An 18,580-nucleotide genomic window follows, 5' to 3' on the forward strand; every position below is an offset into this window, starting at 1 on the left:
TTAATTCAACAGTAGCGAGTTTGTCACTTCTGAGGGAAAAAAGCCAGAAGTGCGGGTGACAAGTGTGACAGGGGGAAAAGAGAGAATGACGAGTTGATTTTTCTTATCAGAACTGTGAGATATAATCTTGGAATTGTGAGAAGTCCGATTTTTTAAATATAAACTCAAATTGACCTCCTTTTTAATTTTATTCCATGGCTTCCATAGACTGCTGCTTTAAAACTGTGATTTTCTGCCACCAGATAGGCTCTGTCCAGGCTCTGTCTAAACTGGTCTATTGGTGAACAAACCATTTCTGATCCCCACTGATATCTACAGCATAGAAAAATACCATGAAAGTCATTGGGGACCAACAACTGTTTCTTTACTCACATTTTTAAAAGTTTCTTATTTTGTGAATCACTTTAAAGAGCTTCATAAAACGAAGGTCTTACAAGTTTGGAACAACATGAGGGTGACTAATGACCAAATTTTCATTTTTGGGTGTACTAACCCTTTATGAGAATGTCCCCTTCCCCCTGAGTGAAGAACATACTTATAATTACTCGCTGACAAAATGTGCAAGTAACCTTGTCTGCACTCTTCATCCATCAAACTCTGTCCACACAGAGTGCATTCTGTGCTATTCTATTTTATAAATGTCTTTAAAAGCAATATGACACTTACAGTCTTGCATGTGCTTGTTCTGACATTTCAGAGCTTTGGTAGAGGGGAAGACCACCAGTGATTATCGACTTAAATTTCGATCTGTTCACAAAATGTGGAAGCCATCAAACAAGTTTTAAAACGTAAAGGTGAGTAAATACTGACACAGTTTTCTTTTTTGGTGAACTATTCTTTTAACAGCATAATTTAAAATAAAATCCTACAAAGGATTGCGTTGATGTCAGTTTAATGAGGACATGAGGAAAAAGGCGAGGGAAGGGTGAGATGTCCTTTGCTGGGTGAAGAGCAGGAGAGTGGGTGTGTTGGGAGAGATGTCAAAGGAAACAAGGGCCACATGGCGTTCACGCTGCTTCACTCAGCACGCTACTGCACAGACGCCTTGACAGGAACTTCTACGCAAGGTTAACAAGATGCAAAATTATGAACATACAGAACGGGTCAGTCTGTCTTTCTGCATAGCATGGGAGCGAAAGCAGAGCTCTCCTGAGATTTCAGACACCACAGCATTGCAGACTTTGCAGAAACAGCATTTACGCCGGAATCAAACGTGAGTGGATGGCAGCGTCAGTTGGAGATTGCATTTGCAGTGGGATTTGTGTGAAAATGGAAAGGTGTGCTCGCAGCTGCGAGGAGACAAATAGCAAGTGTCTCTCACTTGTTGTCTTTCACTTTCAATCATCACAGTAGCTTCTCGTCCCATGTGAAGGACGGAGCAAAGACAAATAAAGCATCTCCTCTGCCATCCAAGCCAAAAAAAGAACCAGTGCCACCTTAATAACATTGAAAAGCACAGGGTTATTACTTCAGGTTAAAATGTAAATGTCTTTTATTTCAATTTTCCATAATGCTCTCATAAAGTTAATAAATCTGGGCCCTAGAAACGCATCTTTATCACAATACGCCATCAAAATGGATTTGATTTGTGTGTTCCTTCATCCATCTGGTTATTAATTCAATATTGAAACAGGAAATATGATTTCCATCCCCTTTGGTCAGCTTCAAACAGCCATTGTATGAAATAACTCTAATGCTCTCGATCTCATTGTCATTTCCTATCAGCCCAAAGACCGGAATGGTGTAATTTACATCTCATTGTCCTGAGAAGGGAAAGAAAGGAGAAAGTCACGCTTTTCAATTTAAAAGCGAGCGTTTTTTTGCTCTGTAAATTAAAGAAAGGCGGCTCTACCGATGGCTTCAGCCCTTCAGGTGCCTGACAATCACTGAATCGGGAAAATTGCTCTCCCTCCCAAGAGTACCATGTACTCTCTAAAACAGCTAGAGACGTCATTATCCCACTCCTTTTCCCATCTGTAGGTCGACTAGATATATCATACCGCAAAGAGCGAAAAGAGAAAAAAACTGCAAATTGGCGAGAGTCAATGTGTGAAAGCAATGCATTACAGAGAAGCTGTCTTGTTGTGTAATTAGATAATTTATGCAAAATCATGCATAATGAAAAGTGATTCAGGGTGAATAATAATGAGGCCTTTGCAGAATAAGATTGTGTAGGATCTTAAGATGGGCAGATGATCTTAAATGAAAAAGAACTGCGAAAACACCTCTCCTCCAGTGAGGTGCCTTTGTCACGGTGGGATCTCATTGCTTGCTTTGCCGCCAAGGGGAGAAAATAACAAACTTAAACCCAGTTCAAGTAGAAGAAAATTAGAAAGGGGTAAATTAGCATCTTATATAACATTATCAATTCCCACTAAGAGCACTTTATGAGGACACATACCCATCATCGCTGTAGCTCAAGATTTCTTGGTTTAGGTTCAATAGTCTCCTAGCAACCGCTGTGATGAAAAAAACAATAATAAAGTTGAGCAAAACAAGGTCTATTATGGCCTAGTTTTGTGCACTGTAAAAATGCTTTTGTCATCGTGTCATCTTTGTTTCCATCCATATATTTTGTCACAGTCATTTCTTGATTTGCAGTTGTCAAAAACAAAGTCCAATGAACTTATCAATCAAAAACTTTCATTGTTATTTAAAGTGGAGTTACTTTTTAAAGTGTAGTGTAACATTAATTTAAAAAATGAAGTGGTGGAATGATTTCTCATCGCTGAGATTGGCTGTTACACTATAGCCAAATGCAAATGAGATGAAAAATGCCATTTCCCCAAACCATTTTGTTGATGACATTGTAAAATGATTTTAAAAAAAAACCTTCATATGTAATAATCACCTAACAAAAGCTGCACACGAAACAATGACAAATCATGTTATACATTCTATTCATCACAGGAAGGCATCACATGGACATTGGTCACAGTTACCAGTTTAATCAAAACATTGCAAATTGATCCAACATTTATTCACGATTCCTTCTACAAAGGACTGATTTTAATTAACAAGTGTTCAATAAAAGCTGATTAGGTGTGTGGATTTGTTTGGAATAAAAAATGAGCTAATCACAGTTCTAGTCAAGGGCGGGTAATGAATAACGACAGTGCTGTTAGCGCTTTGTCCTGTTCAATTAGGACCAACACTTTGTTACAAAAGTACAGAAACAGCGTCCTCTACTGGTAGACTAGCAGATTATCAAAACAACGACAATACAATAAACATACCAACAGCAGATAGATGCTCTCGACACATTTGTAAAACTAACACAAGCATGTTTGTTATTTAAAACGAGATACAACCGATCTTTACTGCCATTCCCCTGTGTTAAAATGTACAGAAAATAAAGAACATGGGCTACATAGCCTAATAGCCATGTTATCTCATAGATTCGAAATAAAGGTTCTATATTGGCATCTAGAAAAACGTTTAACATCTGTTAAAATTTTCCATTGCACAAAAGGTTCTTTAAAAAAACGCTACGAAAAGATGGTTCTTTTAAAGGGTCAGTTCACCCAAAAAAAAAAAAAAAAAAAAAAAAATCTGTCATTAATTAGGCTACTCACCCTCATGTCGTTCCAAACCCTTCGTTCATCTTCGGAACACAAATTAAGATATTTTTGATGAAAACGAGAATACTTTTTGTGCGCAAAAACTAAAATAACAACTTTATTTATCAATTCTTCTCTGCGTCAGCCAAAAAGTATTCTCGTATAGCTTCATAAAATTACGATTGAACCACTGATGTCACATGGACTATTTTGTCAATGTTCTTGGTACCTTTCTGGACCTTGAACGTGGAAGGACACCTTTGCTGTCTATCGAGGGTCAGAAAGCTCTTGGATTTAATCAAAAATAATCTAAATTTCTGTTTTCAAAGACCAACGAAGGTCTTACGGTTTGAAACAACATGAGGTTGAGTAATTAATGACAGAATTTTCACTTTTGGGTCAACTATACCATCAAGACTTGTTCACTAAAAGGTTCTTTGGGAAACCCAATGGTTCTTCTATGGCATTGCTGTGAAATCTTTTAGAGCCTTTATTTTTAGAAGTTTATGAAAGCAACCTGAAAAAGTTTGATACCACATGTTCAAAAAATAGTAAAAAAAGGACAGTCTGTACATATACATTTCGTCTCACACAGCTCACTCCACTGATTCTCCATCGCTCTCCTGAGAGTGAAACTGACAGAGCTCTGAAGGATCGGTCGTACTCCCATCCAGACAGTGTCCCTCCTGAGCGTAGTACTCAAACTCAGTCTCTTCTCTCCAGGACATCTCCTCACTGTGGTAGTCCTCCAGATCCTCAGCATTAGCGTGACTGAGAGCTAAGCTCAGGATTTCCTTCTTCTCCTTGTAGAAGCGGAGTTCCCTGCCGGTTCGCCGGGCTTCCCCCAGCTCCTTCATAGCCAGCTGCAGCTCTTGGGAAAGCAGGCCAGGGGATTGCTGCTCCTTCTGTAACCAGTCCAGTGCCATGTGGCTGCGCGTACGCTCATCCAGACGCTGCTGGGAGTAGTAGTGGATCACATCCTGTAAAAGAGAGATTTAAACAACAATAAGAAGGTGTGACATAAAACTAACAGCATTGGATCTGAGGACAGTAGGGACTTGGGCACTCCGGAAATCACCTGCAACACATACAGCATCTTGGAGGAACGATTTGTACAGCACCAATCACATTGTATTCAAAAAAGATGAAAAAGCTAGTCATTCTTACCTGACGGCTACATCTCATCTCTCGAAAAGCCTTCAGAGTGCCATTCCAGTGCAAAAGTTGAAAAACTGTCATTATTTCCTATTAAAAAAAAACAGAACATGCTTTCTTCAGAATCAAATTAAGATATTTTAGATGAAATTCAAAAGCTCTCTGACCCCCTATTTTAACAACGTCCTTACTACCTTTCTGCCTTGACCATGGTCCCTGATGGAGTCAGAAAGCTCTGATTTCATTAAAAAATATCTTAATTTGTGTTCTGAAGATGAACAAAGGTCTTACAGGTTTGGAATGACATGAGGGTGAGTAATTACTGACAGAATTTTGAGCAAAATACATTTTTATATTGACTTGTCAAAGATTTTTTGCTGCAAAATTTCACAGGACAAAATATTTTGGTACATTTGCCAGAACTGACGACCTAGAGCATAATCAAATTCATCGAGACATCATCACATGGTGTTATTTTTGAATTATGCTGATCATATTTAACACATGACAGTGTCTAAACAGATGCCGTAATGCTTTAGCATTTCTTCTACTTCTTTTCACATCACAGGCTGATGTCGTCCTGAGGATTACTGTAGACTTATGTGTGAAACAGAGGCTCATTATGCATACAGCATGTGAATTATCTTTTTTTTTTTCTCTATACACATGAACTGGTGCTCATCTTTAGGCTCTGGAGAACAACCACAAATAGATTTTGCTGCAGTTTAAGTAAAAAAAAAAATGGTATCCTACCACAAAAGTTGTCTTTAATTTAAGCAAATTAAGCAAGAAAGCGATTCGTCCTATTTTCACATGTTTGAAAGAATGTGTAGCATGAGTAAAGTTCTGACAGCTTACACATTATAAGCTTTTACTAGCAGTTATTAGGAAATAAATTAATGTGAAACATCAGCCTAATTATAGCGTTTTTAATGCTAATAAGCACACACTATGTAACAGTTTATCATAATGTATAGCTTTTAGTTTTTGATAGCTTTCTATGAGAAACTGACTGAAATGTAATTATTCACAGATAATCTCCACTGTCCCCTGATAGTGTAATTATATTATATTCAAATTAAATTCAAAAGTTTGTGGTCAGGAAAGATTTTTAAAGGGCAACTCATTAAAGAAGCCTCTCAGGCTCGTGTCTTTCCAAACCCGTAAGACCTTCATGAAATCCAAGAGTAAACCTGCATAAACAGCAATGCACATTCAAGGCCCAGAAAGTTAGTAAGGACATTAGTAAGGACATTGATAAAATAGGCCATGTGACATCAGTGGTTCAACCGTAATGTAATGAAGTTACAAGAATACTTTTGTGCACAAAAAGATGAAATAATGACTCCAGTCCAGTCATTTTTATTTATTTATTTTATTTCAAGAAAAATTGTTGAATAAAATCATTATTTTTGTTTTCTTTTCACACAAAAAAGTAATCTTGATGACTGATGTGAAATGGATTATTTTAACAATATCCTTACTACCTTTCTGGGCAATTAACGTGTCGGTTGCGTGGCTGTCAATGGAGGGTCATAAAGCTCTTGGATTTCATCAAAAATATTTCATCTGTTTTCTGAAGATGTACGAAGCTCAGAGGGGTTCAACAATGTATGTGTGTATATATATATATATATATATATATATATATATATATATATATGTATATATATATTAGTGGTGGGCCGTTATCGGCGTTAACGTGCTGCGTTAACGTAAGACTCTTATCGGGCGATAAAAAAATATCGCCGTTAATCTATTCTCAAAGTTGGGTTGGGTGCTGGGTCTAAACTACGCAAGATATGATGACTTTCACCTTGATATTTTAGCGCGGATGACGTATACCTAGTCGAATTGCACTGTAGGGGGCGAGAACGAGTCTTTAACTTCTGTGGAATTACCACATCAAATGTGACGTGCAAACATGAATGCAGTTATGAAGCCGCTTCAGGGCAGGTGCGTTGCTAGACCCTTTTTACTGGGGCACGTGAGTTATAATTTACTTTGATAATCCCGAAATAAAGACATTAAACTATATGCAACAACTGAATTGACGCTTCTAAAAGCAACGCAGTTTAATGGAAGACTATGCACACAGAAATCCATTGATTGTATTTAACGGCAACGCGCACGTCGTGCAGCCTTTTGCGCAGAAGTACTTGGTTACACAAGTTTGTATAGGTAATTATGTTGTAAATGCAATTGTCAAGCAGTTTGTGATGCATTTTGAAAACATGAGATGAGCGCCTGATCTAATGCGCCACCTGGCCCGTTCTCGAAGACTTACTTTTAGTCATTATTTGGGTAGCACACATATTCTGAATGCCTTCAGCAGAATTCAAATTAGCCATTTTAATCTAGATTAATCTAGATTAATTCCAAAATTTAATCTAGATTTAAAAAATTAATCTATGCCCACCCCTAATATATATATATATATATATATATATATATATATATATATGTATGTATGTATGTATGTATGTATATATATATATATACTACAGTTTGTATTGATGTGTTTGGTCAAAGTTTCTTTAAGACCATTTAAAGGGATAGTTCACCTGAAAATGAACATTCAGTCAATAGTTATTCACCCTCATGTCATTCCAAACCTGTAAGACACACAAACCCATTTGTACTTTTTTATGAGAGTGTAGGCTATACTAAGTATCAAGTATTTCAAGACACTGTAACCATGACCACTAACACTCTTAATAAAGGTTCTTTATTGCCATCAATGGTTCCATGAAGAACCTTGAACATCCATGGAACCTTTCAAATGTAGAAAAGGTTCTTTAGATTTAGTCTAAAATGTTCTTCAAAATGGTTCTTTTAAGAACTGTCCACTTAAAGGTTCTTTGGGGAACAAAAAATGTTTATTCTATGGCATCACTACAAAAACACCCTTTTGGAGCATTTTTTTAAGAGTTTATGTCACAGAGTTTATGGACAGCGTCACTTTAGAAAAACTAGTGATTTATACACTTTTTAATGTTACATTTCAAAGCATTTGTGTTGTTGCGTTTTTCTCTGAGAAAACACCACTGATATACATGGATAAATCGTCCATTATAAGACCTAAACATGCATTTATAAGATAGGGTGACGTTCCATTTCAGCTTGCAGAACTGAATCCCTGATGTCACGTGGACTATTTTAATGATGTCCTTACCACCTTTCTGGGCCTTAAATGTGTCAGTTGTGTTGCTGTCTATGCAGGGTCAGAAAGCTCTTGGATTTCATCAAAAATATCTTAATTTATGTCATGAAGATGAACAAAAGTCATACAGGTTTAGAGTCAAAGTCATATGGACTAGTTTTATGATGCATATTCTAACTGTAGCTTGAATGGTCCAGTGCTCATTTATTGTCATTGTATGGAAAAGAGCAACTGGGACATTATTCAAAATATCTTCTTTTGTGTTCCACAGTCGGTACTTAATGGATCTGAGCTGACATGAGGGTTAACAATGATGACAGATTTATAGATGATCTAATACTTCATTACAGCGAGTTTTCTCGTGGTCAAGCAGCTTTGGCAAACATTCCAGCTAGACCAGCATCCAACCAGCGTAAACCAGTCTGGACCAGCTGGTGTTTTCAGCAGGGTTACATAAAGGCTGTTTTTTCGAACCTGAAATTCCAGCATGGTTTTCCCAGTGTTCAGCTCCAGCATGAGACAGTACGCTCCTATACTGGTCCCAGGGTCAGACGCATCTGCGATGCTACCCTGTGAACAGTGGGACACAATGACTTACAGACGTGTCATCACTCAACCCGAGCAGACACAAATACAGAGGGAGGTCTGGGTTTCATTAGACACCCCTTTGCTTTGTTATTCAGTTGAAGCAACTTGTCTTTATTGTTGGAGGAGAAAAGGCCAAGACTGCAGAGGATAAATGACATGAGAGTGAAGGGAGACCACACATACACACACACACACACAAACACACACACACACACACACACACACTCCCAGAGAATGCGAAAATCTTGGCAGCTACATTCAGATTTGGGGTGAGGGAGGGTGACGTGACTTTTCTTTGTAGAGGTTTTTTTTTTTTTTTTGGTACAAAGCCAATTTATCATTGGAATTGCTTCTTTGCTCTTCATTATATGGAATGAGGTGGAGCATGTGGGATGGAGCCAGTGCAAAGACATGGATCTATAACTACAGTGGGTGGCCTTCTGCATTTCCAAATTATACTGTTTCTATAGACTGGAAAGCTTTTAGAGCTGTATACACAAAAAGTAATCTACAACTGAACAGGAATGTACAGATGAGACTTCTTGCTACTGTTAATAATGCACTCACCCGTCAAAAAGCCCTAAACATTGTGTAAATCTCAGCGGTGTAAACTGCAAACTCGATGATTTGTTGATAAGCAGCTTAATGGTAATGAGACTCACGCTGGTGGTGCTGACGGCTTCCTTCACGCTGCGTGATATGAACTCAGGAGTGATATGGCGGCAGGGCAACTCATTAAACGTGGAGTTCATCAGAGCGATACGAGCTGCGTCACGTCTGGCCTCTGCTTTACTGTAGCAGTACTGTCAGAGAGAGAGGGGCTTTCAATTCGTCATCATCATGAAATGCTGAAATATGATAATGTGCACTGATTGGGCATACTTTAGGATTTCTTTTATTCTTGATAACATAAACACTCTGATTGTGCTTCAAAGGAATAGTTCACCACAAAATGATATGGTCACAGTGCTTATAACAGGAGAAGGTGAAGGTTATTGGTGAATGATGCCATAAGTTTCAGTCTATTTCTTACAAAAAAGCTACTGTATGACTTCAAAAGACCTGGAATTATACCACATGAGTTGTGTGGACCACTTTTTTCCATTGTTTTCTGAAGCTTGAAAGCTTTGTCCTTTAGAACAGCAAGTGTGCTTAAAAAAATAGTTCACCCAAAAATGAAAATTTTGTTATCATTTGCTCACCCTCATATTGTTCCAAACCTGTAAGAGTTTCTTTCTTATGTTGAACATAAAAGAAAATATGAAGAATTTTGAAGAACCAAACAGTTTTCCATTGGGAAAGAAATACTATGGCGATCAACTGTTTGATTGCCAGCATTCTTCAAAATATCTACTGAATGCACTTCTAGTGTAGCCTACTTCAAAAATTAAAAGTATTTTTCAAAAAACTGTAATTGTAGATAATATAATATTAATCAATTAAAAGGCCACTTACTTTTTTGTCAAGCTTTAAAGAACTATGCATATATGACCCTGGACCACAAAACCAGTCGTAAGGGTCTAATTCTTGAGTCTATTTCTTATACATCATCTGAAATATTAATAAGCTTTCCATTAATGTATGATTTGTTAAGATAGGACAATATATGAAAATCTGGAATCTCAGGGTGCAAAAAAATCGAAATATTGAGAAAATCACCTTTAAAGTTGTTCAAATGAAGTGCTTAGCAATGCACATTACTAATCAAAAATTAATTGTGTTTGAAGTAGAAAACTTAAATAGTTTTTTTTGTAATCACATTTTTTACACAGCATATTTTAATGACAATAGAAGTAGTTATGAAATTACAAGTTCAGCTAATATAAATGTAAATTATTTAAATGCAATTTTTTTGTTCCAAACCTGTGTGAATTTCTGTTCAACACAAAAATAAGATGTTTTCAAGAACATTTTTCAAAATATCATCTTTTATGATTCTCACAAGAAAGAAACTTTGCATTCAGTTAAATATATTAATTATATTCTTTTAAAGTATATTATATAGTGCTGTCAATCAATTAAAAGAAAATAACTAAATAATCACACTTTTTTTCTGAAATTAATCACGATCACCTAACATAAATTTTTTAAGTATACTTTCATATTGAAAAAAAAATCACATTCAATCTTCAAATGAATGTAGAAACAACATAAAGACAATATATTTTTATATATTTGTTAAATATTTACTTTATGACTGAAGGTGAGCATCACTGATGCCGATATTACTGTTTCACCATTTCACCATTGACTTTAGCCCTTCAACATTACAGTATAATTAAGAACTATCAATGTTACCATTTATTAGACTTAAAAAATAATTTTAATCTAATTTAAGTGAACTTTAAACAAGTCCTCACATAAACCCTTTATTTACATGTGTCCTTCAGCAAGTAGGAAATATTCAGAAATTTAATAGTCAAAGTCAAAACACTAAATAGTTAATTAAATACAGACAAATTCTTAAAGCTACAAAAGTTACTGATTATCTCTTTTTTGTTTTGTTTTTTGATTAACAGACATCACAGCAGCTGAGTTATTAGCTTATTTGGCTGCTATTACTTTAAGAGCTGCTGCTGCTGAACATGACGCGGATTTAACACGCATGCTCATAGTTTCATCCGCATAAGAACGTAAGGATGTTCTGTGAGTAAATAAACGCACTTCTTGAGAGATGAAAAAAAGAGAGAGAAGCAGCAGTTGTGAGTGGGGTGCCCAACCTGTTTAATGCCGTTGAACTGGAAAAATGAATCACCTGCGTTAACACGCTTATTTTGACAGCACTAATATTATAATAAGTATACTTCTTTTTTAGAAGAGCAATCCCTTTCTTTCTCATTGCATGGAAAAGAGCAGCCAGCACAGCCTCCATATGATCTCCTGTTGTCTTCCACACAAAATGAGGGTGAGTAAAATTGTATTTTGGGTGAACTAATCCTTTAAGTTTAACTAGTCCTCAAAAGCATGTCTTAAACACAAAGCCACAGAATTCCTACTAACCACATCACAAGATGTTTTAGATGATGTCTGTGAACCACAAACACGATTAAAGACAGATTTGAGGCTAACACTGCTGAGATTAGTTTCTGGATCTGCAATATTGCTGAAAACCCTTACTGTGCAAAATAATAATCAGGCTATTACATTTACAAGCAGTGCTGGAATGAAGATGAATACGTTTGGAGTTCTGAGAATAAAAAAAAATCAGAATAGGAAAGCAAAAATATATGAGAGCAGTGTTTTGAGGATAGAAGATGTTGCAAAAAAGTTCTGGGCTGCGTTTCCCAAAAGCATTGTAAGTCTAAATAGATTGTAGAAACCCCTGGCACCAATGGTCTGTATACGATCTACTTAGGCTTACAAAGCTTTTGGTAAACGCAGCCTTAGTCTTTGATCTAAAACAAAACTCCTTTGTGGAATTGGGCTACTCTTTGAATTTAAAAAATCTGTAAAAAGTCCAATAGTATTTTTCGGTGTGCTGATCACTGATCAAACATCACAGGCGATTCAGACAGTGGTGTCACTGGAGTGGTAATTCTCTGGTGTACTTCAGTCTTTTCAAAGAGCAGCAGCTAGTTCAGAATTTTTCTCAAATACCAGTCATTTCAAATAGAAACTATCAAAATCTTGAAAAAAATATGGGATCTTTTCAAATGGAAAATTGCAATGACATTCTTTCATACATTCTACTTCAGATTGGCTAAGGGAGGACTGTTGTTATAGTCTCCTCAGACAATTATAATAAATTCCCATAGTCCTTAGTTTATTTTTTAATATAGTTCAATCAGAGAAGCAAAAAAAAAAAACTTTTCAGAATGACAAGATCTGTTTGCAGTCATGTCATGTGCTTCATATTAACAAATGAATAAATAAACTCATTATTTTTTTCACAGATTAATTTCATTTGAACTGAAAGGAAATGCCACACACTGATTGGCGGCTGGCAGGAGTAATTTAGCAAATAAGAACCACCTGTTGGCCCTCCTCATTTTCGCACAAGGGCCTTTTTTATGCCTCAACAAAATAGTACTGATGAGCTGCTGTTCATAAAGACACTAGATCTGATTTAGTAATGGAAAAAGGCCAGAATTACACCAAGCTGAAGGGATTCAAGTTCATTTTAAACAAATCTTTTGCTAATTAATGAACAAAATACCTTATAATAGCAAATAGTGTCTGTATGAGAATATCGTGTATGGTAAATGCCAAATAAAAATGTAGTAGAAATTCAAATTTAGTTTACTTACCTTAAAATTTCCGAAGCAGCTGCCACCTGGTAAAGTGACGTAGCATACGTATGGGGGACCGGGTGAGGGAATGGACTCATAGACTACCAGATTCTCTGTCTCCATCATCATGCCTTTTACTTGTTTCTGCTCCCAAAACTGATGGAGCATTCCCACAACATTCACTAGAAGCAGCAAAAGAAGGAAAATATTTTGAAATTTGATTATGTTAAATATATTTTGTTGTGCAAACTATGCACATATACAGGTGAGGAGATATAATAATATCTCATGGCAGTAAAAAATATACACTACCAGTCAAAAGTTTTTAAACAGTAAAATTTTTTATGTTTTTTAAAGAAGTCTCTTCTGCTCGCCTGCATTTATTTGATATAAAGTACAGCAAAAACAGTAAAATTCTGAAATATTTTTACTACTTACAGTAACTGTTTTCTATCTGAATATATTTAAAATGTAATTTATTCCTGTGATTTCAAAGCTGAATTTTTAGCATCATTTCTCCAGTCACATGATTCTTCAGAAATCATTCTAATATTCTGATTTGTCGCTCAAAACATTTATTATTATTATTATTATTATTATGTAAACAGCTGAGAAGATTTTTTTAGGTTTCTTTGATAAATAGAAAGTTAAGAAGAATTGGAAATCTTTTGTAACATTATAAATGTCTTTATCATCACTTTTGATCAATTTAAAGCAACTCTGCTTAATAAAAGTTTTCATTTCTATAATTTAATTTCTCTTATTGATAATAATGATACTAATAAATGTTCTTAAACAGCAAATCAGCATATTAGAATGATTTCTAAAGAATCACGTGACACTAAAGACTGGAGCAATGATGCTAAAAATGTAGTTTGCTATCACAGGAATAAACTACATTTTAAAATTTATTCAAATAGAAAACAGTTCTTTTAAATAGTAAAAATATTTAGAAATTGTACTGTTTTTGCTGTACTTTGGATCAAATAAATGCAGGCTTGGTGAGCAGAAGAGACTTCTCTTAAAAAACATTAAAAAAAATTGTACTGTCAAAAACTTTTGACTGGTAGTGTATTTTATTTGTTAACTTATGTTTAGCTCTTCTTTTTAATAGTATTTTTATTGGTCACAGACTATGAGATTTACTTTAAATTTCACCAAGATGATTACTTACTAAAAACTTTGACAGATAATGATTATTTTATTAAATTAAAATGTCTTGCAGCATAAATACAAAAGGTATACAGGTTTGGAATAACATGAGGGTGAGTAAATTTGAGTGAACAATCCCTTTAAGATGCTTAGTGATGATACTTTGTATTTTATTAAAATCTTGTCTGTTGATATTCAATCTTTTACCACACAGATCACTAATAAGCTACAGAGGCTCAGCTGTTTATAATGTCTAAGAGTCAAAGTGATTACATAAGAGGTTTTTGACTGCCGTGTTTATTGAAATTGTGCCTGTTCATCAAACAAACCCAGTTCAGACAGTGTCTCTGCCAAAACTTTGAAATGAAAGTTACCATTTTACACTGATCTATGTCTGTGATACTCAAAGTTACCCGACACGTTAGTTATAATCTTTGCAACAGGCAATTGAAACAGCATGTTAAAGTGCAAGTGTCATCATTCTGCATTTACATTAACAGAAAAGACTTTCCCCCTTGTAATGTATCCCCCCCCCCCACCAAAAAAAAAAAAAGCTTGTCAGAGGTTATATTTTTTTTTCTTCATGAGATTATAATTGAATTACCCTCGTGTAGTTCTATCTTTTGTTGAGCATAAAAGAAGATATTTTGAAGAATGTTTTAACTGTCTTTGTCCATACAATTGAAGTAAATGGGGTCCAAAACAGCACTGGGCCCCACTGACTTTTATTGTTTGGACAAAAAACAGACATTTTGTTTCACAGAGGGCTGGAACTCATACAGGTTCAGAACAACATAGGATGAATAAATGATGACAGGATTTTCATTTTTCAGTTTATTTTTCAGTGTTTCACAACATTTACTCACATTTTTCCCTCAGACACATTTATCTAAATCAATCTATGTTGCATTCAATGTATATACAGTATTCCATCAATTAACTCAATTAAAATCCTTGGGAATCAAACTCACACATGTTTTAGCTATAGGAATTCGAAAATTAAGTTGCAAATTACAATTTTCAAGAAACTTTTTAAATCACTGTTATGCTGTGCAATCATAAAGCGGCATGAGAAAACCAAAGATAAATATTATTAATCATTTTAAGTTCGCTTATTGTAATTTTACTCATTTACTTAGTCATTCCAGCTCATTTAATAATCACGCTCACATTTTTAACAAAAATACTGTTTACATCCACGTCTATCTTTCCATTTATACCAACATTCATTGTAACGTCAGTGTGACGGCTGTCTGGCGTCAACACATGGAAACGTTTTCCAAGCAAAACAAACAGGTGCCCATGGGCTCTGAGGTGGACAAGCGTCACACATCAGGGAGTTGTGGTGTGATTTCAATATTTCACACCCACAGTAAGTGCAATATTTGTGCAGCCTTGCTTTAATCAGCTCCGGCATGGCATACAAAGCACACCCCCTCTAAAGGGGTCAGCAATAATATTGAGAAGGGGAACCAAAGGTATATTTTTGTAAAAAGACTATGTATGTGGGAACACAGACTTGTTTTTACAGCACGAAAATTTCCAACTTGTTGTTTGTTTGAAAGAGTCAGCTGGTGCGAGCCCTGCCCAGTCTGTGTCTGTACGCTTCAAAACACACTATGTGAGTGTTTCATCCCAGTCTGCTAGTATATGAGCTTGTGTCTGTGAATGAACTTTGATTTAATCAAAAGGCCCTTAAAATATGAGGTTATTTCACTCTGTATTCTTTCCAGACTAGCTGATAAAAATGAAATATCATTAAATATTCCTGTAGTGGCTGCCAGCCTTAGTCATAGATGGCATAAAGGGCCAATGTTCAGCACATAGTATGTCTTCCACACAATTGTCACCTGCAATTCTCATCTGAATACTCTTCATTCTAGTAAAATCACACTCACACATATAAACACACTTGTTTATTTGGTTTACAGGGACTCTCCATAGGCATCAGAGTTTTATACTGTACAAATTGTATTTTTTATTGCTATACCCTACCCCTAATCCTCACAGAAAACTGCTGCCATTTTCTTTTTATAAAAAATAATTAATAAATATTGCAAATTTAAAAGCTTGGAGTTGGGTTGGTTTATTTGATCAAAAATACAATAAAAACTGTAATATTGTAAAATATTATTACAATTTTAAACAACTGTTTTCTACTTTAATATATTTTATAATGTAATTTATTTATTTGATGGCAAAGGTGAATTTTAAGTAGTATTCCAGACTTCAGTGTCACATCATCCTACAAAAATCATGAAAACATTTGTGCTGCTAAATTTTTTTTCTAGAAATCATAATCATTTTTTCAGGATTCTACGATAAATGGAATGAAAATTAAACAGAACAACATTTATTTGAAATAAAACTCTTTTGCAACATTATAAATTATGTTGCTGTATTATTATTATTATTATTATTATTATTTTCATTTTAGTTGGAAAAACTTTTGAATGGCTAGTTGTATATTAGTATAAATATTAAATTCTAACAAAAGTAATAAAAACAATATATATGACAATCAGATGACCGTTTTAATTGAATTATTTAAATTATCTGAAGAATAATTTTTTTTTTTTTTATGTATGTTTAGACCATTAAAAAGTTTAGCGTTGGAAACAATAATTTTGAAAGAAGTTTCTTATGGTAACTAAGGCTATATTTATTTAATTAAAAATACAATTAAAACAGTAATATTGTCAAATAGTATTACAATTTTAAACCTCTAAACATCCTTTATTTCTGGGATGGCAAAGATGATTTTTCAGCAGCAGTTACTCCAGTCTTCAGTGTCACATGGTCCTTCAGAAATCATGAAAACACTTGAAAACATTTGTGCTGCTTAATATTTTTTGCAGAAATCGTGATCATTTTTTCTGAATTCTTTGATAAATGGACTGAAAATTTAACAGAACAACATTTATTTGAAATAGTACTTATTTGCAACATTATAAATGATGTTACTGTTTTATTATTATTATTTTAATGTGTATTACTTTTTCCAAAAAAGAAAAAAAAAATCTCCCAAATGTTTAAATTTGTATTGTATATCAGTATAAATATTAAATTCCAACAAAAAGTAATAAAATCAATATATATCTACTGATAACCAAAGGCTATTTTTAATTGGTTTATCTAAATTGTTAGTAGACCAAGACTAAAATCTGTAACCTTCCACAATTAAAGGATAAATCATCTCTTTATATTCACTTAATGGGCTGAACCGCCTAATACAGAAAAAAATTGAATCCAGAGCTATATTGTTTATTGCAGTACCTTTTGAACTATTTTAAGACATATAGTTTTATATATAATTTTTTGACATATAGTTAGTCTCGTTGACTCAACAGGACACACAAATTCCCCCTATAAAATTCTCATCTATGGGATGCTGCATTGTTTTTTCATGACATTGAAGAATATGAAACACAAAGGTCACAATATCCACACTTTGCTAGGTCTTACTCACAGTCTCTGAAGGTCCTGTCATCATCAGAATCTGGTCCAGACATGATCTCCATCTGCTAGTCCCACGCGTCCTGCAGCAGTTCTTCGTCTCCAGCTCTCACATGCTCTGGAGAAGTTCAAAACATCAGTTGAGCTCCATCAAAGAGTGAAGATGAGGAGGTTCCCTATTAGCCTTCTCCTCTCTAGCCTCCTGAGCGGTCTGTGGAGCCCCCGGGGGTTCTCTTCAGTGGCTGGCCCACCTTTTGTCAAGGGTTGAACTAATTAGCTGTGAGGTTGGTTGTTGCACTGCACTCGCTTATATTCACACACACTTTCGCCACATACACACTCTCACAGCCTGTTGCACACTCCCACTCGACTGAGTCGACTAAGCCCTGGCCCAGGAATGCAGCCCCCTTCTCCATTCATTCACAGCATGCCCCTGCCTTCCCTCGCAACACGCTTTACATATGCAGCGCCCAACTCACTGAACAAACATCCAAGATGGACAGCAGACAACTTCTGACTGTTTTATTGACCACTTAAATGGCTATTTGACTTAACAAGGTCCCGGAATTGGTGGAAAAATGCATTAAAACATAATTATAAATCTGGCACTCCTTTTAGTTAATCATACAATACCAGTCAAGAGTTTTTGAACAATAAGATTTTTTAAAGTCTCTTCTGCTCACCAAGCCTGCAATTATTTGATCCAAAATACAGCAAAAGCAGTAATATTGTGAAATATGTTTACTATTTAAAATAACTGATCATTACTCCAGTCTTCAGTGTTACATGATCCTTCTAATCATTCTAATATGCTGATTATCTGTTCGAGAAACAGAAAAGATCCAAAGATCATCATTTATCTGAAATAAAAAGTTTTTATAACATTTTACATTCAAAAGCTTGGAGTCTTGGAGGGGGGACTATAGAAATTAATACTTTGTTTAGCAAGGATGCTTTTAATTGATCAAAAGACACTTATAATGTTACAATATTTCAGATAAATGCTGTTCTACTCAGCTTTTTTTCAGCATAATAATAATAATAATAAATGTTTCTGAGCAGCAAATTAGAATATTAGAATGATTTCTGGAGGATCATGTGACTGCAGTAATGATGCTTAAATTCAGCTTTGAAATCACAAGAATAAATTACATTTTAAAATATATTCAAGTAGAAAACAATCATTTTAAATAGTAAAAAAAAATATTTCAGATTTTTTTGAAAGAAGTCTATTCTATTCTAAACATCAAAAATCTTACTGTTCAAAAACTTTTGAC

The 18,580-nt window shown here is 34.9% G+C and overlaps 1 protein-coding gene across 1 annotated transcript; it reads right to left on the reverse strand.

Moving 5' to 3' along the window:
• Positions 1–3,587: 3,587 nt before the first annotated feature.
• Positions 3,588–17,614, reverse strand: lix1 (limb and CNS expressed 1). The gene is made up of 6 exons (XM_073841351.1): positions 17,317–17,614; positions 12,714–12,877; positions 9,129–9,269; positions 8,353–8,448; positions 4,728–4,805; positions 3,588–4,540 (listed from the first exon to the last, which is right to left on the reverse strand). The coding sequence occupies exons 1-6, from the start codon at positions 17,366–17,368 to the stop codon at positions 4,157–4,159; spliced, it is 915 nt and encodes a 304-aa protein (XP_073697452.1). The 5' UTR covers positions 17,369–17,614; the 3' UTR covers positions 3,588–4,156.
• Positions 17,615–18,580: the final 966 nt, after the last annotated feature.

This window comes from Garra rufa, chromosome 5 (genome assembly GCF_049309525.1).
Source record: "Garra rufa chromosome 5, GarRuf1.0, whole genome shotgun sequence".
Classification (NCBI taxonomy): Eukaryota; Metazoa; Chordata; class Actinopteri; order Cypriniformes; family Cyprinidae; genus Garra; species Garra rufa.

Excerpts from the sequence above, each read along its gene's own strand:
- lix1 (XM_073841351.1), bottom strand. The coding sequence starts at position 17,368 with ATGGAGATCATGTCTGGACCAGATTCTGATGATGACAGGACCTTCAGA. Across the intron at positions 4,806-8,352 it reads AAACCATGCTGGAATTTCAG|GAAATAATGACAGTTTTTCA; the intron begins GTTCGAAAAAAC and ends TTTTTTTAATAG. Across the intron at positions 4,541-4,727 it reads AGATGAGATGTAGCCGTCAG|GATGTGATCCACTACTACTC; the intron begins GTAAGAATGACT and ends TCTCTTTTACAG.